Raw genomic sequence first — 25,566 nt, forward strand, 5'->3', positions numbered from 1 at the left:
CGCAAATCAGGCAGCAGAAGGAACCCCTCCGGTAGCACACACTAACGGATTGGTGGTGGTGGTAGTAAATATTACACATGACCCGGCCCATTTGACCATCGTTCTTGGTTTACTTCTTCCCATACATTTCCCTTTAAATGGAAAGCTAACGATATGTACACAATATCGGCGAAAGGGGGCATTATCATCTTAATCACTTTTAAGGGACTTTACCACCCCTCTTCCTCTAGAGATTGAGTAGTGTATAAATCAGTTCCGATCGTTTGAACGTATGAAGAAGTGCAAATATTGCAAACCATACATAAATACAAGCTGCAAATAAATGATCTTCTACTTAGAAACGATCTCAATAAGAAACAACAGTAGGCCCCGACAGACAGGCCATTGAACCCAATTCTCCAATAAGTCTATAATTAGCTATAAATAAGTGTTTATGTGTAACGAAACGATTTTTTTTTATAAAAATCAACCACAAAAAATTGAAACAAAAACTGTTATCAACAAAAAGGATCTTTGTTCAGTGAGGACAACAATGATAACGGTTGCAAAAGCATTCCCTTGCAAATGCACACATACATACTTCGAGAAACGATAGATAGGTTCGTAGATAGGACTTTACAATATTAACTATAGAACTTTGCATACTAACAAGTGACGTTTTTTTTGTTGTTGTTGGTTTTGGGTTGAAAGTTTCTTCACCCTCTACATACTACATTTAATGCTGGAATACATAGCCCGTCGTGTAAGTGTGTGTGTTTTGGGGTGTACATTTGTTTATATATATATATATATATATATATATATATATATATATATATATATATATATATATATATATATATATATATATATTATATATATAATATATATATATATATATATATATTTATATGTTGTGTGTATGTGTTTTTCTTTTCATTTATATTTCCACTTACTTTTTCAAAGCAAATGTGTTTTTTTTCATAATACTTTTTTTATACACCCACCGGCCAAACTGGTTATCGGTTTGGAGGTGTGAAGAGATCGGATAGTTTTGGTTTTCCCTTTCATTTTCGCTACTATTTAAGTATGTTGTTGTACGCCTTCCACTCATTTTATCCATCTCGTGATTATAATGCAATAATACTACACATTCAACAATACAGGGGTTTCACTTAACCACTAAACACGTTTGACTGGTGCGGTAAAGGGGACGCCCGGTTAAGGAGTATTAATGTATAATGTTGTTTCTGTAACTTGTAACGAACGAGTTAGTTAGTGAAGAACATTTATCAGACACGCCGACACATGGTCGTAGTTGGTATAACACTGGCATTTTGGTTTGGTTCTAGGATAAATGGCGATGTAATATGATGATGTTGCTCGCATCATTCGCTTTACAGTAGCTTCTTCGAAGGTTTTGCCAAATAAAAAAAGAGTAATTCATATCTTTCTCAGCTATGTCATTACTCCAAATCATAGCATAGCAACATACTAAAGAAAATAATGTTTTTCCCCCTAAACAATTGAACTGTTGTGATGTGAAACGAAGTGATGATTTTCTAAATTGTCTTTAAACAGGTCGAAATATAGCTAGGCACAGGTTAGTTGTAATATTCGTTCGCTCTACCCAGTGTTTTTGTATTCACCATTCACATGAAACTAAAACGATGTTTGCGACATTAACACTACTTCAGTGGGTCGCAATTTACTCTCCTGTGTCTCGCGCCTGTGGGTTATTTTTATTGCTTTTTAGTTGTTCTGTTTTTTTTGCTTCATTTTTTATGCTTCCCTCAGGATACAGATTCAATCTATGCTCCGATTACCACGATCTTCCGAAAATAATACATACGACTTATACTTAAGTGTCTAATTCGTGATTTTTGTTGTTGTTGTTTTGGTCACTACTACCGTAAGAGCTACGTATGTTTGCTATTTTTTTTTTGAATTTTGAATTTCATTCTATCTAGTTGTGATGGTAACGAGCGACATTATCACCACACTACGAAACACATCCCGAGATGAGTGGATGAGCTCGTTTGTAACGAATTAGGAAGGAAAAATAGGAAGGGGGGAGGGAAAACGCAAACAGATATCAACAACTTTGTGCGCTTTACGTTACGCTACACACGTACGATGAGAATGGTGAGATGAAAAAATAGTCGAGTACGCCCCAACGAATCTGACACCGGAACGTTCCCGTGCGTTGGAAAGGATCGTTCAAATAACACTACTACCTCGCGGGGATAACATTACAGTCCCGCAAATACACAGAACACAACTGCTGTCGTGCTCTGGAGCCGCTAGATTGCTTTGCAGCACAGTTTGTAATCTACAAATGATCATTTACCACCATTGCTCGCCTTGCGTGGTGTTGTCACGATCTACCGCCTACTATGGTACACGCTATGGCTCACGTATCGATGCGCGCCACACGGCAGAGCCTACAAAACCTCGTCTGTACTCTCTGTACCCGTGAGATGTCCGCGTCCGTTTACGATGAGTCCGGTTTTACTTCTTCGGTTTTTCTAGCAAATGGCAATGCGGCAACGCTACCTCGGCTACGCCAGAGCTCGTGTTGCGATTGGGTATGCCGTGCCGATGGATCCTTTCAGATCTCACAAGCACACCACACACACACACACACGCCGCACATAAACACGCCATACTCTGATGTACTTAAAAAACTAGCGTTAATTGTGTTGATTAGTGTGAGTCCCGGGTGTCGTTAGCGCTTTAACCGCTTGAGCGAGGTGTAGTAACCTCACCGGCGGATAATGCGGTTCCGTCTTCCGGTTAATAATATATACAAACAAATTAAATCATTTCATACGCCTCTTCTATTCAGGCGCAAGTATGAGTAGCAATGATAGCAAATGCTAGAGTGATTTTTAGTTTTTTTGCGACAGCTTGCTAAGCTTGCTTGATACATTCGGTACGCTGTGATTTTACGCAAACGATGCAGCACGCAGAGCGTGAGAAGGGCACGTTGCCGTTATTTGAATGTTTTCGAAAGAGATGCAAGATAATGTAAAAAAAAAGTAACGCAATCCTAAATATACTCCCCTTTGCAAGACGAGTAACTACACTGTGAACCTTGGTTGGGAGAAAAAGTTTAAAGCTTAACATTTGACGTAAGCAAAACCGAAATATACATACGATTGATACGCTGATTCGTGAACAGAAGTCGTGTTCTATTTATCGGTAGCTTTCGCTTGCACACCTATACTTGCCAGTCTTACGGGATAAAGTTTATCGTTTGCCTATCTGTACGGTCCTCCGAAGAGCCCTGCTGCTGCTGCTGGTCGCTCTTTAATTTGCTCGGTTCAATTGCATTCGTTTACACGATCGGCCTGCTCCAGCAATGCTGGCCCGGCAGGGCACAAGCCGCCAGCCCGATCGCTCTGATATGATTGTGATAATTGTTCCTATAATCTATTCCGCCTCCTTCATTTGATAGAGTACGCAGACGCATAAGGGGGAGAAGGTAAAAGGACGAGAGCTGTAAAGCATGATCAGTGTATAATACATCCAAACTCTAATAGACTTCGTTTTTCCGGTGCGCTGTTCAGCTGGCAGAGGGACTTTCTAAACTTTACACATTAGCTGAGCGTGTATGAAAGATAAATATGAAAAACGTTAATACATCTTTTGTCCAAGCTTTGTACGCTCTTCCCTTCCGACTAACCCATTTCGTTAAGTGTGTATGTGTAAATGTAATACCGTAATAGATATACGTGAGTAAGTCATAGGTTCGTGTTTCGCTTCACTTTACACATGTTACCGAGCAGCACCGGGAAGGGCAGCAGTGGCGTGCGGTTTTGAAAACCTACACCTCGGTCCTCCTGGTTCCTGGCCGCCGGTTACTGCCACCGAACTGCGAACGAACTGTAAACTATTTTAATTGATACCATTAGAGACTTTCAGGTCAGGAGGCGGCTAGATGGTGCTGCCGGAACTGGAGCCTACCCCAGCACATGGTGGTGCGGTCTGCTCCACCTGCAGCAGCGCATCCTGCAGCAACCAACGCAACGCAACAACGTGTTTCATTGATGAGCGTACCCTTTTGCGTAATGCGGTGTACAAGGAAAACTGAATGTACAGAGTACAGGCCCCCCCGCGCGTACGTGCGATAGGTGCAAGATAGGCGGGGTTTTGGAAAATTGAAAAGCAGCAACGTAACAGAGTGCTAATCCTTACGTGTCTAGGCATGCACTTGTTTCTGTTTGATATGCACTAAAACTATATCTAGAGACTGTGAGTGAGAACCCGCCACGTACATCCCCTGGGCACGGTCTCCCGCGGGAAGGCATGCTCGGGATGGGTTTGATGCCCTCCCGATGCCCTCTCGAGACGCCAGAGCGCCAGGTGCCAGGTGCCATATACGGATGGTGTTACATCGCTTAATACTACTACTAATAATACAAGGGATATAATAACTCTTCCACTATATAATATCACTTTTTGGTAAATTCAGGCGAGCACGAAGCTCTGATATGTATCGTTACCTTGGTTGTGTCTTATGTTAGTGAGAATGTTGAACTGAAGTCGTGTAAACAACTAAAATGTTCTCCAGCTGAGCCGCGTGCCAAACCGGCCCATCTCGGACGGATGCCGCACGAAAGTCGTCTCCTTGCACCCGAATAGAACGTTACGCTTGTGGTTGATATGTCTACGATATTGATGCAATTCGAACCGACCAGTGGGATCCCCCTGGGCAATGGACCGAACGGCACGCGTATCCACCGGAGAATTTCCTTACCCCTAGGTTCTAGATCTAGACTGTCGTTTCGTCCTATATGTCATGCGTGTTGCAGCAATTGATCTGCCGTCGATCGTCCCTTTTCTGGACACGGTGAGGTGATCACCATGATGTGCCTTAAATACAGCCCCATTAAGCGAAGCATAACAACAGTTAACCGATCGATAGCGTTACAGGGGCGCTACTGTCCGCCAGCCACTGGCACACTACGATCAGACGCTTTAACGCTTTAGCATTGCGGCTTTAGAAGCCCTGCCGGAATGGATTCGAGATCCTTGGTTGTGCCGGTTGCTGCTGCTGCTGCTGCTGTTGCTGCTGCTGTCCTGAAGATTCCCCGTGTCGGAAGGGATTTGCAACCGGCTGGGGCTGCTGTGGAAGATGTCTCGGGGCTTGTTGCTGCTGCTGCTGCTGATAGACGCTGCCACCCTGCTCCTGATATCCCGGTTGATAGTTCTGATATCCACCCTGCGGCTGCTGTTGATAGCTACCGTTCTGCGAGTACCCTTGATCGATGTTAGTCTCCTGCTGGTAGTTGCCATCGTCCGTTTGACGCCCGTACTCGAGATGGTTCTTGTACTCCTCGCCCACCATCTGCTGATCGTGCATCGTGTACGTCTGGTACTCCTTCGTCGGTGGATCGCCCATCAGCACGTTCGCCTCGTTCTCGAAGTGCTTAAAGTCGTAGATGTTGCGCAGGTAGTACATCACCGGCGCGTACAGCAGGTTCGAGAACGCGATCAGGAAGTTGAGTGCGGTGAAGCCGATCGCTTCCACCACGCCGCCCGCAATGATCGGCCCGACGGCGTACGCCAGCGAGTACGAGATGTCGGCGATCGCGTAGATGCTGCCGTACACCGACACGTACCGTATGTCCACCAGGTAGCCGAGCGTTGGCAGCAGCGCCGTGTCGATCAGTGCAATGCCGAAGCAGATGCCACAGATCGGTATCATCAGCATGATGTAGGACGAGCTGAACGGGATGATGAAGCAGCAGAGCCCCTCGAGGGCGAGCCCACCGGCCGCCATCAGCCACTGCTTGTCCGGGTACTGGGCCGCCATCTTGACCGTGATGATCACGCCGAACACGTGCGGGAAGAAGGCGGGCAGCCACACCATACCAATCTTCCAGTTGTCCGTCGTCAGGTTGTCCTCCATCCAGAGCGATATCGTCGGCTCCAGGAAGGCGAGCGCCACGTTCGACATCATGAGCGCGCCGGCACAGACGGCAATGTACGGGTCCATCAGCAGGCGCCAGATCGGCACGGACGGGGCCCTCACCTCCTGCCGGTCGGCCAGCTGCTCCTTGATCGGTTTCATCACGAGCAGCAGCATAAACCCGTCGATCAGCGATATCAGCGCCAGGATGACGAACGGCACCTCCTTGCCGGCGAACTGGTACAGGGCGCCACCGAACGGGGGCGCCACCAGGCAGCCGAAGCTGATGAACGCCAGCGCAATGCCGAGCGCCTTCGTGCGCTCCGCTTCCTCCGTGAACCGGTCGGCAATCATGGCCAGCCCGGACGTGTCGGCAAAGGCGGACCCGACGCCCTGCAACGAGCGGGCAAAGAACAGCATGCTGTAGCTGCGCCCGCACGCAAACACCATCGTCGACAGGAACATGATGATCAGCCCCACCATCATCGGCAGATCGTAGCCGATCCGGTCGATCAGCGCACCGGAGAACGGGTTCACCATCAGCTGCACGATCGCTTTCGAGGCGAACAGTATGCCGGTGGCCGAATCCTGCCCGTGGTGCGAATGGGTGTGCGGTGTGAAGACGGTGGTCGGCGCACTCATGTTGTACGGTTCCTCCGGGCCCCAGGTGCCGATGTAGCGCAGGTAGTCCGGTATGATCGGCACGATCACCATGTACAGCATGTTGTCCAGAAGCAGCGCGATCGAGACGATGACGAGAATCAGCTTGCGCTGCGACTGCGGTTCCTTCACCTTCGTCCAGAAGATCTCCTTCACCTCGCTCGGCTCGAGATTAATAATCGGTAGCGGTGCCATCTTGTGTTGCGGTGCCTTGCTGCGCTACGCCTTTCCTTTCCGGTGTTGCCTACTACTGTATTGGAGATCTTGGACTCCGTATATCTCTACTCTGAACTTCTGCGCGTATGATGATGATCCTGATGGTATGCTCCTCCCTGTTCTTACCCAGTAGATCCACCTGTTATCCTCTACTATGTAGAGAAGGGTATGTGTTCGAGTGTTTAGGCACTGCTGCTGCTGCTGCTGATCGTGATCGATGTCAGCCTCAAACGTACACCTCTGGTTTGGTCGGGCTGCTGCTGCTGATGCTGCTGCTTCTGTTGATCACACACCTGCTGGAGCATGTCGTGTGTGATGCGCTGTGTGTGTGTGTCCGAGTCTGTGTACTAGCGTGTGTTCTAGTCGGTGGCCCGTATCTAGATCACAACCGACGCGATGGGGTACGCATCTTCTCTCTACATCTCTTGCAATAATGGGGGGAGTGGGGGGCTCTTCTCCGACTTCCGCTTAACGTACACAGAACAGACTTGGCAGAACAGACGTGTGTCTTTGCGCTTTGCGGCGGTGGCTTACGTCGCAGGGGGTATACAGTCGTTGTCCAAGGGGTGGCCGCAACCTTGAGAACACAGAAACAATATTTTAATCGTTTTGCTTTGGTGGTTCGATTTAACTTGGCAGTTTCGCGAGGTTGTTGGAGGTTGTAAGGAATTGTCCGGCTTTGCCACTGGACTGTGGATGTGCGCCAAAGGAATGCGGACAAGATGGAACTGAACATAAGAGCAAGGAGGTAATAATTGTGTAGGTATTTGAACGGTACCGTTTTTGTTTTTAAAAAAGTAAGGCATATGGTTTAGGTAGCAATGTCCCCGAGACGGGACACATTTTTTTTTTGTTTTGTTCAATCACTTTTAATGCAACTGCAGCGATTTAACGAAAGAATCGAACGAACAAAAAAAGCCAAAAAACCTCACAAACAATACAACGAAATCGGTTTGGATAATTGTTTTAGGAAACGGAAGCAGAACCAAAAGTTGGGAAAACCAAAAAAAAAAAAAACACAAAAAACAACGGAAACAAATCAACAACCAACGGCAAAGCAAGTGAATGCTTCGTACCATCTCTGTTCAGTTTCGACGACCGCTTGAAGGTTGCCATCGGAGGTGTAATGTACGCGCGTATTTAAATTATGAACTCGAGCTTGTTCGTAGCGATTGTTTGTTCGTGCGATCGATTTTCCACACACAAGCGGTACCACACATACAGCGGCCGGTTTCGTTTATCGCTCTGTTTCGTTTCATTTCATTTGCTTTTTCGCTTTTTTTTTGTGTTTCGATCGAAAATGTTGTTTCTGTGCTGTTCAAGGATGCGCCACGCAGCAAAGATCTTGCGGAAGTTGTTCCCAGGCTCTGGTTAAACATCTCTAAGCTTCTGCTTGCGTTTAGCCGGTGTAGTTGGATGTCGCGTCTGTGTCTGTTTGGCCGTATGGCCGACGTGCGCTGAGGAGAGGGGGGGGGAGGGGGGAAGCACGCCGCTAATGGGTTCACTAATGAAATTACTCTGAATTTTGAAGGAACTACTACTCAGGGGCCCACCGCCAACGGTGGGAGGCAGGCCGTAATGGCAATGGCTGACCGGTCGGTTTGGTTTGGGTAATTAGAAGATGTAAGTGATGGTAATGATTTGACAATCAACCCATTACAAGCGAGCGGCTGCGATAGATCGGTCGGTCGGTCGGTCGGTCGGTTGGTCGGTTGGTTGGTTCGTTCGGTTGACTGCGGTTCGGTCAGCTACCTCATGTCTGCTAGTGTCGCCACGTCATCGGCCGCGTATAACCTCAATCGATCGAGAAACATGATGGTTTTTTTTTGTTTAAAGAAGAAACAAACAAACAAAAACAAAGCAAATCAGAGGCTAACAAAACGGAGAGGCATACGCTGCAAATTGTAATACAGCGCCATACGGAGGGGGAATCGGTACGCCAAAACATGTACGCCGGAAACGATAAACGTCAAGGTAGAGTAAAAACTCAAAAAGTTCGGCACGTGTGTGCTGGAAATACGGGGAAAGAAGATCTACTTTTAATTGTAACCAAGTATGATACACAACTAGAATGGAAAACGAGCAGCAAAAGGGATGAAATTGAAATGTTGAAAAACAAAAGAGAAAAATACAACTGAAAAATGCTGATTTTTTTTGTCTTCACGGCTTTGTTTTTGGCTTTACGTTTTACGGCTTTAAGTGTTACGAAACTACTAGCAAACCCTTAAAGTAACCTTACACCGCCAAGACCTCCAAACGAGTCTATAGGCGCTCGGAGTGTCCTTCCTCAATCAACCACGTTCGTTAGAAAATTGGCCTCTGCGACCGCCTCAGAGACCTCGAGACCGCCGAGCGAAGACCGCCGAAAACCGTCAAGGTAAACCGATTGGCTTCATTACGCTCCGGCCGTTGGAGAAGGGGAGGAAGGAATGCGTCATTCGTCCACACCCGCATGCGGCCAAATAATTGATTGCCATCAAATATCAGCTCAATCACGAAATCTAATTTGAAATTTCCCCTCATTATCCATTATCTCGGTCCCCTTGGCAAGCGCGCCGGTGCTAGAGCTCTCTGCCGTTCACGGTCCACGGCTGCTTCCGAATCGGAACCATATCAGCGCATCAGCATATAATGATGCAAGCAAAGCCTATCATTGTTTCCGGGTTGGTTTTTTTTTCTGCTTCTCGTGATTTGTTTCCCTTTCCTTACGCCGCAATCGCTCTGGAAACTCCGAACGGTTGGTGTTTGAGCACGACAATAAAAAAAAGGATACCAAGAGCACAATCCCGAAGGTTATCATCATCCCGCTGGCGTGAGGGTGAGAGCGATTTTCCAGCATCCGTACGAACCCTCCGCTACGCTAGCACGGGGAGGTTTTCCGTTTTTGGCCGATTCCTGGTTAGAATAGTAGCAACAAAATACGCCCAAGCAACGTGCTTCTTGCTATTGACAAAACACACGTAATGACTTTATGCCTTTACTGTTGGGCGTCCGCTGGATGGGCGCGCTTATTCACCCCTGTTTCACTTCGACTTCCATTATTTGCTATATTCCCTGTGGGACGGTTCGAGCAGCAACGAGCAGCGAAAAAAAGGGAATGTCTCTTTGCACCCAGCAGCACAACCTGCCTGGGACGGGGACGATGTTTGCGCGTTTGAAATGTTTGCTTTTTATCTGCTTTGCTGGGGGGTTTTCTGCTTTCGTGCTAAGGGGATGATGACAACTTCACCAGGATCAGCCACACAATACTCGTCAAGCAGATGAAAAGTAAACGCGCTCACACTTGTACTCCTTGGGGATATTACTGGTACCAGAGTATGCTCTTAAGTTAGGATGACAAAAAGGCGACGATACCAAAAAAAAAAAAAAAAAACCAGAAGCTAGTGCACTTAAACACAACAAAAATGATGGTGCCTGTCAGTGTGGAGTTCTGTAAACTTAAGTCCTAAAATCCTCCAGTGAATTTGCTTCCCAATTCCTGCAATGTTCTAATGATTTCCAAAAGATATGACTGAATTAGGCACCTGTCATACGGTACCATGCAAAACCGCTAGTTGCGATGCCTTATTTCACCATCAATCTGGGTCAAATTCCACAAATTCTGTACATATCCGGTACGGAGGTACATTAGCACCGGCAGCACGGGATGCTTTCGAACTCAACTTCGAACCTTCGAAAGACGCCCATGATGATGAGGCACAAACCAGGGAATGCAGTGTGGAATGTGGCAAGGAATGTTTTATTCATAGACCCAACGTGACTAATAATAAAGTTAGCCCAATGCTCGGTCCGGATCGGTTAGGGGGTGAAAGCTATTCCTTCTAGTTGCAGCATCCGAGAACGAGGGTGAATCCAGAAGCGAAATCTACCTCTCTTTGCTCTCTGCCACCACCATCCCAACGGTTTTCCCTCCCAGATTGCTTAGGCAAACTTCTCTTCACATCTCTATCCCCTTATTCAACATCTTCATTGCCGTCGGCGTCGACGGCCATCGGCAGGGCTTCGTAACGTTACCCTTAGGCTCATTAAATCATTTGCCATGTAACCATCATTGACTACACGTTTCTGGGCAAACAGTAAATTAGCCGTTTTGTTCCTTACACTTTCGCCCGCGTGTCTTACCGTTCCGAATACCCGATAGACAGTGGGATGATAGCATCGCGGCAAATCTTGCCTGCTCGTGTGCTGAGCAGGCAGTTCTCGATCGATATCGATCGTGGAATTAGTGACGAACGCTATCCATGTCGTCCATCCACGATGGGTGGTGTGGTTCTGGGCGCGTGGGCGAAGGATTACAACACGCTTTGGCGTGACCACTAATCCTGAGGTTTCTTGTAGGTGTGAGGTACGGCCAGCTTCGGTCGGAGAATGATAGTCGGTGGAGGTGGTCTGATTAATGGGAAATTTCAACACCTTACCCCATTTGCTTCTGCAGAGGAATAGAATGTTACAAACCACAGACAAGCTGTTTTTTTGTTACAAGATACAGAACATTCTTCCTCGTAATAAGACTTCGTTTCTCTATGTTCTTTCCAAACAGGAAAACTTCTGAACAGAACAGTCCAGCTCCGGTCCCAGCTCGACTCGTGGTCACTACAGAAACTGTCTGTGGCAATTGCTACAAGTGGCGCATTATTGGCGCCATTCCATAATCCTTCCTTTCTGCACCTGCTTGCGGCTCCGGTGTGTTTTTGAACAATGGAACGCTTCCGGTTGTCACCTTCCACTAAGTAGCTTTTCCTTCGAATCGAAATGAACAGTACAGTTGTGTTTACGTGTTTTTTTTTTTGCTCTGTTGTTATGTGCCTCAACAATGCCCGCCTCGGTTGCTCAATTGCCGGCTCAATTTTCAGTGTCTCGTTTTTATTTTGTAATCCCCACTGCTAATACCACTACCAGCAACAACACACCTCGACAAACGCAACGCAGCAAACGCAAACGGCGAGGGAGATGAAGGTGTACCAAAGGTTTAAGTGCACGTTCCCGACCTTCCGACGATGGGTTGCGACGGAGTGTGTATCGAGTTTCTTCCCCCTTTTGCTGGCGGTAGGGTGCAGCTCTTTGATCTTTGGACAGTTGATGACGTCCTTCACAGCAGCTCCCTCTCGAGTGTGGCTGGCTGGATGGCTGGTACTTCAGATGTTTGATTGTGCTGCCGTGCGCGACTCGTGCTTTCCGCATCGGCCGCAGGCGGCTAGGCGTAGTATTTGCTCCAGGACCGGAGCAGGGAAGAGAGATGGCAAACAAAATGGCATGGCAACCGGGAGCATGGCCACAAACTGGGCATCGGGAACCGGAAGCGGTACGTACACGGGCAACCGAGCCCAGGGGCAGCGGAGATGCTAGCGAAAATATTTGTTCAGAATTAAACCGCCCATGTTGGGATTGTGGAAGTGGTGGGCTATCTCTCTCTTTCTCTCTCCCTCTTTCTCTCACCACTCTCGGGTTGGTTTTCGGGGGTGCTTTAATCCAATTTGAAAGTGGATGGATGCTCGGCTCGACCGTTCCCGGCGAACGTGACCCCCTGTTGGAATGGAACAAACGCCAGCAACGGCGTGCCTGGGCGTCTGCTTTCGGAAAGGTGCGCCAACCCTCGCCATTTTCGGGAACTGGCCTTCGCGCGCATGCTAGCGTAGGGTAGGAATCGGAGCAAAACCGATCGATACGGCTACACGGTTTTGCGTTCCGTTCCGAGCCCGGAAGGTGGCGGTAACGCTGGACCCAATTAGGATAATGAGCGAGGTACGGAAATAAACCGACACGTTTACGTTAGACCTGCCAGGACGAGCGGGTGGGTGCGTGGAAGCAAATGTATATATTTGAGTTTTCCTGCTCTTCCGGCCGTTTCGTGGTACGGTACGGCAAAACTTTAAAGCAAAATGTTGTTTCTAGCGTCGAATGTTTGTGTACTGTCCAAAAGCTGTAGTAAGTTGAAAAGTCTTTTAAAGCATGAAATTGATGGAAAATACAAAAAAGTGTGCTTCCATGTACGTTACAAACCCGATGTTGGTGAGCTAGGCATCGCGTGAGAGTTACACCATCTGGCGCGTTCCGGAGCACATAAGCAGTAAGAAAAATCGATTTTTTTTGGGCAGGTCTTCTACAAACACCAAGATGTGCTATAAAAAGAAACTAGGATGCACACTAGGAACACTGCCATTTCCCTCCTTTACCACCTTAGTGAGTGTGTGCAATTGACCTCGTAAATCTTCGCCCTTCCCCCGCCTGGAGTGCCTGTAGGCGTTGCCTGTCTTCCTTTCTGTTGTGTGACATGCCACGAGAGGCGTTCTTCAATGTGGAGGAAAAAGACACTTCTTGTCCGTCGGCAAACATTCACCTGCGGTAAAAACTGTGAGGAAAAACCAACCCCCAGATCATCTTACAAGTCTTGGGGCCATGACGTTCCCAGTTGTTCCTTCCTTGTGAGATATTCTTTTAGTTCGCTCCAATTCTACGAGGCCTCCGTGTGTGGATCGAATTAATCGAACGGCTCTCCGCTTCGTGACTGCGTGTGCCAGCGTCATTAAGAAGGTTGAATGAAAAACTAGCCCGCAAGGAACCCGCCTCGTTCGTCCTGGCGTTCTAATGGCGTTGCCCTGTATGTGTGTTTGTGTTTTGTTTGTTGCGTTTCATCGTGACGTAAAACATGGCAGCATTGTACTATTTAGTTCGCTGCAGTGTGTGTGTGTGTCAGTGTGTATGGGTATTAGAGGCATTAGTTTTGTTCTTTTCTCTTTGTAGAGCTTGGTCGCAGCACAGTTTAACCTTTGATTGCGTACTCGAGTGTTTTTCGAGTGCTTAATGACCGTGCATGTGTGTGTGTGTGTGGGTGAGCATGAGAGAGAGAGAGAGAGGGTTGTAATAATGACGCCACGGTACATTGTCGGTCGTCATTAAGTAGTCACGAGTGAGGTTAAGTGTCCTTCACAGCAATTCATCGATTAAGGGTCGTGAAGCGAAATAAGCATGAATGGAAATCGTGTTCATTCTAATAGGATGTTTTTAAAGTCGCTTCCCCCCCTCCGACAGCAAACATTTGAGAAAGGCGTGTTATGGATAAAACCCTTTTTTCATGATTGCTGAGAAACTTTCCCCGAAATAAATGTCAACTGCAAAACTTTTGCATTTCCGCCAGCCGGATGTAATTGCTAAGAGGTAAACTATTGACCTTTCTACGGGTTCTACGGGTTCGTTCCATTTGCTTTGAACAGCTTGATGCAAGATGTCGTGTGAAGAAGAATTGGTGTTCTTTTGAGGGTGTTAAGATTAATCTTTCTGCTGCCCCGATAAACGAACCAGACGAGAAAACGAGCTCGCCGTTCTTTGCTTCAGTTCTCCCCTCATGGAAGGGTACGCTGCGGAGAGGTGGAAAAATCGATTGCAATCTTCCGGCAAAAAGGAGCGAACAAACAACACACACACACACACGTACAACCACCGGGAAGTTGTTGAAGGAAAAATTCAACCAAAACCAAACCCTCCAACACCTACCTATCGACCCTACCTAGACAGCGGAGCAAAAAGAAGAAAAAAAGAAAATGCCGTACTCGCCACGGTACGGTCTCTATCATCAGCCCCCGGAGCGGTTGGTTGCCTTTCGGTCCTGTTTTGAAGGGACCGCGACTGGTTTGTGCTGTGTAGCTTGTTCACCAAACCAGAGAGGGGAAGAAGTTATGGTTTGTGAATTATTTAACAACATTCGTGTGAATATTTTATGAGCAAAACATAAGGTAAATATGGACGAAATAAGCCCTACCGGCAGAATGGAGCTGGGAGCGGGTGAGCAAACGGACGGTGTGCCTCATTCGCTGGGCCACTCCGAACGAAGCCGCTCTGCCGGCGGGAGAATGAAGCGAGGGTGGTTTCTATCCACGCGCGGTGGAAAAATCAACCCTCGTCGTTGGGAACCGGGACCGGTCTGGTCTGGAGTGTGGTCTGGAGGCGGAAAGGCTGAAAGGCTCGTGCCCTGCGCGTACACCCGCTTCCCTGCTCCAGCGGCCATAGTTCCCGGGCTGCCGAATGTCCCGGTAATCTCCCCCGGGGGTACGTTTTCCAATTCAAGTGCGCCCGGAATGTATAAAATTGTAATACAATTTCCATCTGCAATTGTGACTGACACGGCTCACGTAAAGAGGGGCTCGTCGTCAGCGTCGGGTCGTGTCAGAAACTGTAGCGAACGGTTCGTTGCTCGGTCGCAACACGAGCGACGATTATTGCTGCCTGCGAGATAGAGCGAGAGAAAGAGACAGCTAACGCAGGGAAAACAGGGAGAACTGGGTTGGTGGTGGTGGCGTTCTAATTTTCTTTCTTTCTATTCATTTCAACCCTCCAGGTTCTATTCTACGCGGCTGAATTGCTGAAGGGCTCGTCCGAATGTGAACTAGTGCAACCGCGCTCACAGGTGAACAGAAAGGGCAAGCAGTTCAGTGATGTGAGGAAAATTGATAAATTTCCTGTAGGACAATGCTGAGGAAATTGTGAAACGGTATTTCAGTTCTCAGAAGGCATACTTGGCTTTGCTTTGAGGAGTTCAGCAAATGTGGAGTGTGTGTGTGTGTTTTTGTAAATTGAAAATTTAAGTTGATTTGTGAAGAAATAGCATTTTTGAATTCCCAAACATTATAAAATTATACCTGCTTGACATAACAGAGAAAAAGTATTAAATTTTAAAGCACTTTTTCGCATCAGAACCAAATGATAGTCAATGTTAAATTTAAAGAAAATTACTTAAAACGTATAAAAAGTCCACCACTTTAGAATAATATTTATGAATACAACTTTCAATCTCACAACATAAAACCAACCAATACGGGCAAGAAGGCATCAGTTTTTGGACAGAACAAAATTAAAAAGTAACAAGCAAAGTTCATCAAAACGTTGCTAATGGAAAACATTCATCCTGGCCTGGGTAGCCGATTGCTCCAAACACTGAGCAAATAAATCGACTGTCCCTGCTGACCTTCCGTTCATTACGGGAATCCCCAATTACTTCATTTACCATGAGAGGAAGGTGTGATGTTGAAAGAAAAATGATATCATTATCGAACGCCCAATTTTACTCCATTGCGGGTTCGTCGCTTGTTTAAAATTGGACCTTCCTTGCCGATTTCAGCAAACGAGCCAAAAAACGAGCCTCCCAATCCATTATCTTTTGCCCTGTGTTGTAGAATTATGATTTGTTGCTGTTGCAGATCGGTATCATCTGATAATGGTGTCATGGGTCGGGGGATAAATTCGCCTCCGAAAGACACTTACTTTACGTGTTGTTCGCAGATGACGCACAGCAAATTCAAACCATTATCGAACGGGTAGGCGGCGCTGCTGGGTGTCACAGCATCTGGTAAAGTTTCCACACTTTCCACACCGTTTGCAGCACTTAGCAGTGTTGTATCGATCGCGCTGGTGTGGCGAGACCCCACATACAAACCGCACGCACACAGACACAGGATAACATACACAAACCAGGACACACATACATATACATCAAACTTTGGGGAAGGAAGCAGTTGGGTAAGCAGTTGTAAAACATCCCCAGTTGTTTAGATAAGGCATCCGGTTGATACAATCATAATAACACCACAGCGAGTGTGTTGGTGACAAAAGGAAGAAGCTGCCCAAATCCCAACCAAACAAAAAAAAAAATCCCATCCCTCCCTTCTCGCGGTTTGCACGGGCGTTTAGGGTGGTAGGATGGTAGGACCGAGCGAAACCATTGCCCAAGTGGTAATGGCAGTTGGATAAAGGTTTGTATCGGGCATTGTCTACCAGCTCGGGGTTTCCCTCGTCTTTGCTGCCGAAGACACGAACAGCGGGCCGTGCGGGCGTGCGAGCGGGTGCGATAAACGCAAGACGAATTGTGATGTCAAAACAAAGTATAATAAAGGAATTATAATGATGAAATATCGCCTCCCACCGTGCCCGTTTCATTGTCTTTTAGTGCTGCTGCTGCTGCTGCCCTGCAACTTAAATGCCGCACCCGTGGCCCGTGGTAACGCCGGTGTTCCGTGCGAGCACAAAAGTTGTCCTCCGTGCGTTGTAATGGCGTGGGGAGTTTTCCCTGCTTAAAGCTAAGGGGAGCGGCACAAAATGAGTTTTTCCCCGAGGGTGCCCCGAGATGCGCATTTCGTCCCGGGGTTTTTATTCGCTAGGATTTAAAATAACAACAGCGATAAAACCGGAGACTGCCGACGAAAGGGAACCGAGGGAGAGAGAGAGAGAGAGAGAGAGAGAGAGAGAGAGAGAGAGAGAGAGAGAAGAGTTAGACTAGTAGGCTGAATCCCTGTTTCTTGGCGATACTAACGCGAGGGAAAACAGGGCGATTGGCCCTAATCATTGTCACTGGTACGGAAGGTGGTGGCGGTATTGGTGGGTGTGTTTGCATACCGTTTCAAGCGCTGGCTGGCTGGCGCTGAAATTGAGTTAAGCCAGCGAGACGAAAGCCGGAACGTAATGCTGTAGCAAGCTGTAAGTTGTTTTCGTGTTCGTTGTTCTTTAGGGGGAGATTTTCGTTCTTGCGAGTGTTGCGTTCATGTCGGGGCTTTGTCGGGGATTCGATCACGGTGCAGCTTAAGCAGTTGCGGTCGTGTTTGGATTTTACATTCGTTATGGTAAATTATCGCTTTGATAGGGAGCAAAAATCGAATGTCGGATTGTTCGGGAACAACCAACCAATCCAATTGAAGTGTCTATGGCGGGTTAGGATTACTATACTTGACCTTTTGCTTATTCGTCTGTTAGATGTTATATTTAAACACCATTAAAAATAAGCAAATGATCTCTCTTAAAACCGAAAAAAAAACAATGAAATATCTTCAACATGAGCATTTGTTTTATCAACGAGGTCAACAACAACATCAAATTATGGTCATATTGCAATGGACTCTGCACATTTTATTTGAAATTTTCCAAAATAAGCATTGACGTGAGGTTGAAACATCGTATACAAGATGAGCATTTTTTCTATTTCAAAACAGTGTTTTAAGACTTTTTTGCATAATTTGATGTTTTGCCAAAATTAAGTACACTGCCGAAAACTGGTACAGTTATCCTAGTTGATGTGGCATCTTTGGGACATCAAAACAAACATGTTAACTATCATACGGCAATTATAGGCAATTATTATTATAGTGTCCTTCAAACTGAGGCATTGAAATAAAGTATAAAAAAAATTTCAAAGAAAAAAATTGCTATATTTCCAAATACAAATGGACTCACTGGTTGAACTTCAATTCCCTGCCAACTATAAAATATGTGCTTTTTAGTTGGCACGTATTTCCATGTACAAATTTTTGAAATTTTTCTCTTCAATTTTGTTTTTGAATTTTTCAAAAACCGGGTTTTCATACAAACGCATATTTGAAAATTTTATTGAGCTCTGTCAACCAACTATTGAACGTTCAACTAAAAAGCATGCCAACTAAAAAGAGTTGAACTCTTCCTAGTATTGAATTCTGACACTATACCTTTTTTTCTTTTTTTTTTAATAAAATAATCGTAGTCAACCATCATGAAACTAGCTACATGGGAGTTTGACTATTATATCTACTGACCAAACGGTCGCCAATTAATCATATCCTAAGAGAATTTGCTCCATTCGACTTTGCACATTAAGGAGCAAACAATAATATATGGTATAAACTGCTTGTTTTAGGTTAAAAAAGGTTGGTTTAATTGTTTACAATTTGATCGATATCCTCTTCATAGTATTTGGTGCGTTAAATTGTATGACGCTAGGAAATTGGTTTTGAAATTGGTTGTTCATACGTATTGGATCACTAGTTCTCTAGAATCTGAAGACATAGGATAATTGTGAATAATAGCATTCATTCATTCTAATATCGTCAATCGTTTCATTTTAATCATCATGGTTTAAAAAAATACTAGCAGTATGTTATTATGCAACCATTCCACGAAGCTATGCGCTCCACTTACAGGTTTCGTTTTACATTGGATTTTTCTTTGCTCCTTCATGAAAACCTACAATCACGGCTACACAAATTACTAGCCAACGTGACTAACACACCTTCGCCCCTTCGCGGCTCTAGTAAAACGCATCGATTCGAAGGATATCGTCGTACACGAAGTTTTCATAGTGGTGTTGAAAATGGTGCAAAAAGAAAAATGGAGCGCCAAGTTAAGTGTTGCTGAGAAGTGAGCCAGGTGTGTGCGCCTGCTTCCACCCATCCGTGAAATAGGAACGTTTATAGTGGAAAAAAGGATTACACGAAGCGTGTGTGAGCGCGGACGAGATGCAATGAAGCGACGGATGGCGGCTTCACATTGGCATAAACACACCTGCACACCAAGACGAGTCAAACACGGCCGTCTCTTCAGGAGAGAAAATGCTACTCTTCTTCCTCTCAGCTTCCGCTCTTCTTCCGCTCTTCTTCCGCACTTACTCCCAAGCCCAAGCTCACAAACACACACTCACACGCGTGGCTCACTTTGATTAAGAATATGTATCCCCCGGCTCTCCGTGCTGTGTGGTGAGTCGCTGCTTGGCACGAACAGGGACGAACGGAAATACCACTACAGGTGTAAACTGTGGAGCGAAAAGCTTTTTGGGGCCAAGAATGAGAATGAGAGCTTTCTCGTGTCCAATGTGTATGTGTCTGTGAGTGGGAGACAAAAATGGATTCCCCCTCAGCGTGCAATTGGCCGCCATTTTGTTTGTGAAAATTCACAAAAATGTTGCTGTGTCGTGGGAAAAATTAAACGACTAAAATGCTCAGAGTAGCATGTATTTTCTCGTTTATGGCTTGAAATTGCAATTATTTCATCAATATTCCACCATCCCCCAAAACATCAAAATAGACCATAACGAGTTGATGGGGCAAATTATATTTGAGGGAAGTAAGTTTTAGTACGAGGACAACCCTACCTAGAGTGCAACCGATCTAAAGACGCACAAACGACTTGGGATGTTTTAATAGAATTAGCAGGGAAAGAAGCATCCCTGCGACTTGCCGCAACACCGAACAAACCCACACCCTGTGCGGCCTCTTCGGGGGAGAATGTCGGTAAGAAAATTACATTAGGACCTCGTTCTCACGCGAGCCCTGGCGCAAAGTGCGTCCTGCCCGACTTGCCGCTACATGTTCAGGGGAAAATGTAATTACGTAATTGTTTTGTCGTTGTCCCATTACGCGGTGTACGATACCGTCGCGCGAGCTTTCGAGCTCCATTTCAGTGAAGCGTGATGGTATGTGAAATCAAACGGGGTTACAAAAAAAGAAGATACTCGAAAAGAAATGAAAATAAAAACGGTACGCTTGGAAGGGATTTGAAGGAAAAGGGTTTAGGTTTCGATGGGTGTGGGGTGGTGATCCGGGGGGGGGGGGTTAGCGGTACAGCGGCCACCTACCTGTGTCGGGGATGGAAACGCTGGTCAGCCGATTCGAGAGGAACCCACGGATGTTGGTGACCACCTTCTGGGGCGACCCGGTGGCCCCGAACAGCGAGCTGCCTAGTTTGGAGAGCAGGGCGTTCGTTTGCTCGCCCGCTGGTGCGCTGCCGCCGTCGCCGGATGACGCCACGGTCACTTGTTTTGTCGCTTCGGTGGGCGTTGTGCGCTGACCACTGGCCACTTCTTGCCGGAATGCAAGATCTTATTTTTATCTATTTGCTTCTCTTTTGTTTCACACAAGCACCACCTCCTTTTGAGCCTTTCGGTAAGCCTTGCGCACACACACACTCTCTCTCACACATGCACACACTGATCGGTGAATTTTCCGTGATTTTTTTTTCTCCCCGAGCTGCGTCCACACTTCACCCGTGGGTTGCCTGCAAATCGGTCTCGGCTTTGGTCGAATTTGATTTCCCCGCCCCGAACACTGCCTGCGAGGGAGGACACCGCCACACACTATTGCTCTGCTCGCGTTGTGGATTATTGAGGGTTTGCAAATTGACAGGAAGAGAAAAGAAAACCAGTGAGTACTAGATCAAAAGGCAAATGAAGTGCTGACATTTGACAGTATTGTTTAATATTTTTTTTAAAAAGGCAGTTGAATTTTCCACTGTGGATGTGAGTTTTTTGTTGCACTTTTTCACATTTTGCTACATATATTTCCACTTAATTTCGTCCTGATGCTCCAGAGCACACACCCCGTTCTTTTCCCACGATATGTGCACCGAAGCGCCCTAGCCTTTGCCGAGAAGGTTTCCACTGGGTGGTTAAAACAGTCCCAGCTAAAACCACCCTTCACTGACCAGAAGAAACCTCCTCAGCAAAAAAAAAAACCATAAAAGAGAAAAGAAGAAACAAAAAACACCTAAACCACCGGGGATACTGACCACCACCGCGTTCGATCTGGTCCGCAGCGAACGTTAGTACATTCTAGCCATGTGCCAGCCGTTCTGGTGCTAGCGAACCCCCAAAAAGTGGCTGCGAGATACGAGGAAAATTCACCACAGCTGCCCATACAACTGAGAGCCACACGCACACACACGCATAACGGGAGAGAGAAAGCTACCTTCCAAAAGAGAGCGTGCCTGTGAGAAAGCAGGAAGGAGGAGAGCGAGCCAAACGATTATCCTTGCCAGGGCAATGTAGTAGTGTAATGTGCTTGCCTCCCCGCCCCGTCCCCCGTTTCCCAGGGAACACCAGCATGCTGCACACTATGCTCCGTTTTTCACTGAATCGTACCCATCGAACACGCATATCCTTGCGGCAAAGTGCGCAGGTCCTGCACGGAGGATGGTTTTTCCTGTCTGTTTTGTTGCCAGTTTTCTCCGGCCAGTTTAGGTTTGCCGAATCGGTTAGCGTTGATTGGTCCGGCCAGCTCGAATGACGTCACAGCCGTGCGTATCGACAAACCCATAAACCCGACAAACCACACACACACACGTACAGTAACACATTCCTTCACAGCTACAGGACAACAGAATGGGAATAGAGCGTTTTTTTTGTGCGGGCACTTTCTTTTTGGAGTGTTCCACTTGAGCTTTTCAACCGACCGGTGGCGGGCTGGTATTATCCTGTTCCGGTTTAGAGTACCTCGCGGTTTAGGTGGAAGGGCTTTTTTTTGGTGGCCCAAAGGATACACACTTTGCTGCTCAATAAAAACAAACCGTTCTGCTTGGCAAATTGCATACACACTTTAGGTGCTAAAACAGCGGGGTACGCTTTTCATGTTGACTTGTGTTTGAAAAAAAAGTACAAGTTTAAAAAAAGGGACGTAAAAGAAAGCTACGGCACATAAAGAGGAAAAATAATCAACGTTTTTCTAGTTCGCCCCCCCCCCCCCAAGAAAAGCGTGTGCAATGGAGATCCCTTTATTGGTGGAGCTTTATTGAAAGGTTCGGCTGTAAAAACGGTCCCTCACTGCTGGCGCTGAATTTATTCTCCCTGCGACCGCTCCGTGTCCTTTGACCGCTACACACGCGAGCAGCGCCTGCTCCTTTCAGGTGTATCGATCCGTGTGGGTGGTTTTAAGGTCTTCTTCCTTCAGGGGATACAGCAATGGTGTCGAGTTTTTCTTATTTTGAACCCATTTATTCTACTTTTTTCGAATCTTTTAATGTTAAATAAAAACAGACACATTAGCTGTTCAGACAGGACCAAAAAGTCGGCAAAACAACATTGGAAAATGATTTTGAAGTTTTGTATTTATTGTAGAATTGACTTTAACTGGTTAGAGAAAATATTTAATATTTTAAAGCAATACGTCCTTCACACATCCTTCCCGACGAAAATGGTATATTAATAAATTATTTGATTACAATTTAAAAAGTGTGTAATATGTAACACATGATGACGAATCCGTTGAATATTTATGCTAGCATTATGCCCCATTTAATAAAGTGAGTGTCATTTACTGATAGCTAAATATAATGTGAAGGTTTCATCATTGACAGCACTAAACAGATATAAAAAGGAGAACAGTTAAATTTTACTGCCAAAAAGTTAACATTCTATTAAGGATTATGAAGTTAAAATATCATAAAAATCAGAAAGGAATGTTTTAAAATAATTTTATCTCGGGCTACAGCTTAATTTCAATGCTGTTTACAGCAACATAATCTACAAAGCCGTCGGTAGGAAAAATCGATCATTACACGTTGCATAATCCACAGCATTGGAGACGTTTTTCCCACTCTTTCCCAGCGTAGTTTTAAAAAGCTATTCTCCTGGCAAATGGTTTTCACGTTCTTTTATACAATTTCTACCCCTGATTACACTATCACCTGAGGTGGTGCTGCAGGGGGAAAACGCGCGAATCTTCAAGTGCAATCACGTGCATTTGCTGCGCTTGTTTCTCGAGCCTGCATTAGCGGCTAGCTTTCCATGTCCCCTTGATTGCACACGAGCCTTTATCTCACCATTCACTATGGTAGCATCCAACCGGCAACATGTTCCGAGTTGGAAAAGAGAGTTATTTGTGTTTCATTATACTACTTTTGTTTGGGATCCCGAAAAGCTATTAAAACTTCCTCTTAGTCTCCCAAAATAAGGAAAGAAAACCGTTACATATGGGGTAGGGTAGAGAAATAGAACAGCCTTGGCAGAATTGACACGAAGGCCTGGAAAGATATATTGCTCGTTCCGTCCAAGGGCGTTGCTCGGGAAGGGAGTTTTGAGAATACCGGTCACGTAAGCGCATTGGATGATTAACAGTTACGGTATACAATTCCGAAATAGGTAGCGCTACATTCGTCATTGCTTGAGTTTTGCTGCTCTACACTCGTGCCCAAGGGTGTGTGAGGGGTGGGATCAAGTATAAAAGAAGTTTTTTATTTGGTTTTCGATCTAAGCGGCAGAAACGTTATTTATAATATTTGATACGCTTATTCCCTATTTACCAAACAAGTTTCCTTTTTTTCTTTATTTAACACAGAAACAGAAGGAAACTCAATTTTAGTTTATAAATTGCCCTATTGTCTATAAGCTCTAGCTCTATAAACGTGGAGAGAAAACTCATTTCAAACTCACTCTCTAGCCTGCTTTGAAAATGTCTAGCATTTATCAAATATTTATAGCGACTCAGCCGGAGTGCTACCTAGAACAGACTGGCGGAAAAATGTTCACAAAACCATAAAAAGCTTCCCCCACTCAAAGTCTGACATATTTCCGCAACATAAAACCTTCCAGTAGCTACAAACCCCACGTTCAACACGTTCAACACGTTTCTGGGAAGAGCCAAAACACGCCAAAAACGACAGGGAAGCGTATTTCCAGCCCAAAATCATATACACACCTGCGGCGTTGTGATGGCGTAACTTTTTTCCCCAATTTCAACCGAACACGTACCGAGGCCGTAAGGTAGTGAGTCAGGCTTCTACCGCAATCAAAATAAAGGGGCCAATCGTCCCTAGAACTAACATACTCCCGCGTACAGGAATCGAACGAAACATTCCGGGTTAGCTCAAGATCTACGAGCTATACGAAGCGAGAGTCGGTAGCCTGAAGTCTATAATATATGACTACCGGGCGCAACGATCGATTGAAGCTGAAATGAGACAATTTATACCGCTATTGGTATCGTTATTTTGCCATTTTGAGCTCGAGGCTTTTTTCCGTGGTCAAAAGTAACCGAGGGGGAAAAAGTTTGAGGTAGGACCCAACACACGAGCCATGCACCGCTAAGGCTTCTGTCGTCGTTTTGTTCTGCTGGAAGCAACGAATCAAACATTTTGTACGGCGTCACACCGTTTGCTATTTTGTTTGTGTAAATAATTGTTTTATGTTCTCCCGTTTTCCTCCAAAGCTTTATGCAAGCGTTCTCAGTTCCGGACCCGGTCCGGAGGCAGTGGTGTGCGAAAAACCCGACCACTCATAAAATTGCGTGCTGAAAGCTCCCACCCGTTCATCCGTGTGGTGAAGTGGCAAATTGCCCAACACACAACGGTCCAAACCGTTCGCCTGTTTGCACCAGAATCGCCCCCCCCCCACACATGGGGTCGCGCAACTTTTGGGTCATAAGTTGTTAAACTTCCTTTCTTCCCAACCCTAAAACACGGTCCTTTTCCGCTTTGCGGCGGAAAGAGTGGAAAAGCTCGTTGTTTATTTAATGTAGCCTTTCTCCGGCGTAAACCAGTAAAAGATAGTACGAGATAAGGAAAGAGAGATAGAGATGAAGAAAGCATGATGTGAGTGGGTGTGCAAGGAAAAAAATTATTTTCAACTCGTTACGATTGAAAAAGCGTGATAAGACATTTTTATCTGTTTTGGTTTTGTTGTAAGCAAACACAGTTGTTCTCACAACTCTCCCTCCCCTCCCCTCATTTGGTTTGTTCGTTGTTCAATGCGTTGGTTCGTGGTTTGGCAACATTTTATTGCTACTTTTCCTTCGGCACGTATGATGGCCCCACACAGGATATCGAACGGTCCCAGTCGGCCATGATTTTCATTCATGCTCTGCTAACATCCTAGCATCGCCAGCATTGGGGAGCATTTATACGCGCGCGTGTGTGTGAATCTGTGTTTGTGTGTAACAGTCAAGCTCTCTCCACAGTGTGCAAGGATATTCTCTCGCTCTCTATCTCTCTCTCTCCCTTTAAGGATGGGAGTTTTTTCCCCCAACAGAACCGTTTGCCCGGAGCGGGTGGTGAGTTCTACTTAGAACGATCGTTTTTCACCACCCTTTGTATTTTCACCACACACAAAACTGGGAGAGAGAGCGAGAGAGAGAAAGCACATTTGGAGCATTTTTGCCGCTCTGCTTACAAACGCACCACCACACCCATAGAAAGGGCTTCTCATTCATGCGGGGATGCGAGGGTCGGTCCCATTTTTCGCCTCACTCACGTTTTGTGTGCCTGTATTTGTGTCACACGGCATGACTGCGATAAGACAG

General features: G+C 46.0%; 1 protein-coding gene and 1 long non-coding RNA gene across 3 annotated transcripts in view; both read right to left on the reverse strand.

Annotated features, from left to right (window-relative positions):
• Positions 1 to 20,367, reverse strand: part of LOC121587610 (vesicular acetylcholine transporter-like) — a 36,221-nt gene extending 15,854 nt beyond the window's left edge. The window contains exons 1-2 of one of the 2 annotated variants that reach the window (XM_041904564.1): positions 20,136 to 20,225; positions 2,329 to 7,349 (exon numbers count right to left, since the gene is read on the reverse strand). In XM_041904564.1, the coding sequence (XP_041760498.1) occupies positions 4,985 to 6,751 (1,767 nt within the window). In that variant the 5' untranslated portion in view covers positions 6,752 to 7,349; positions 20,136 to 20,225 and the 3' untranslated portion in view covers positions 2,329 to 4,984. Of the gene's footprint in view, positions 1 to 2,328; positions 7,350 to 20,135 lie in introns of those variants that run through there. The other variant, XM_041904565.1, reaches the window with a different exon arrangement.
• A 152-nt stretch (positions 20,368 to 20,519) lies between these two features.
• On the reverse strand, positions 20,520 to 21,195 carry LOC121587614. The gene is made up of 2 exons (XR_006004082.1): positions 21,065 to 21,195; positions 20,520 to 20,641 (listed from the first exon to the last, which is right to left on the reverse strand). It is a non-coding gene; the product is annotated as an uncharacterized LOC121587614 (long non-coding RNA).
• Between the last annotated feature and the right edge of the window lie 4,371 nt (positions 21,196 to 25,566).

Source organism: Anopheles merus, chromosome 2R, assembly GCF_017562075.2.
Source record: "Anopheles merus strain MAF chromosome 2R, AmerM5.1, whole genome shotgun sequence".
Classification (NCBI taxonomy): domain Eukaryota; kingdom Metazoa; phylum Arthropoda; class Insecta; order Diptera; family Culicidae; genus Anopheles; species Anopheles merus.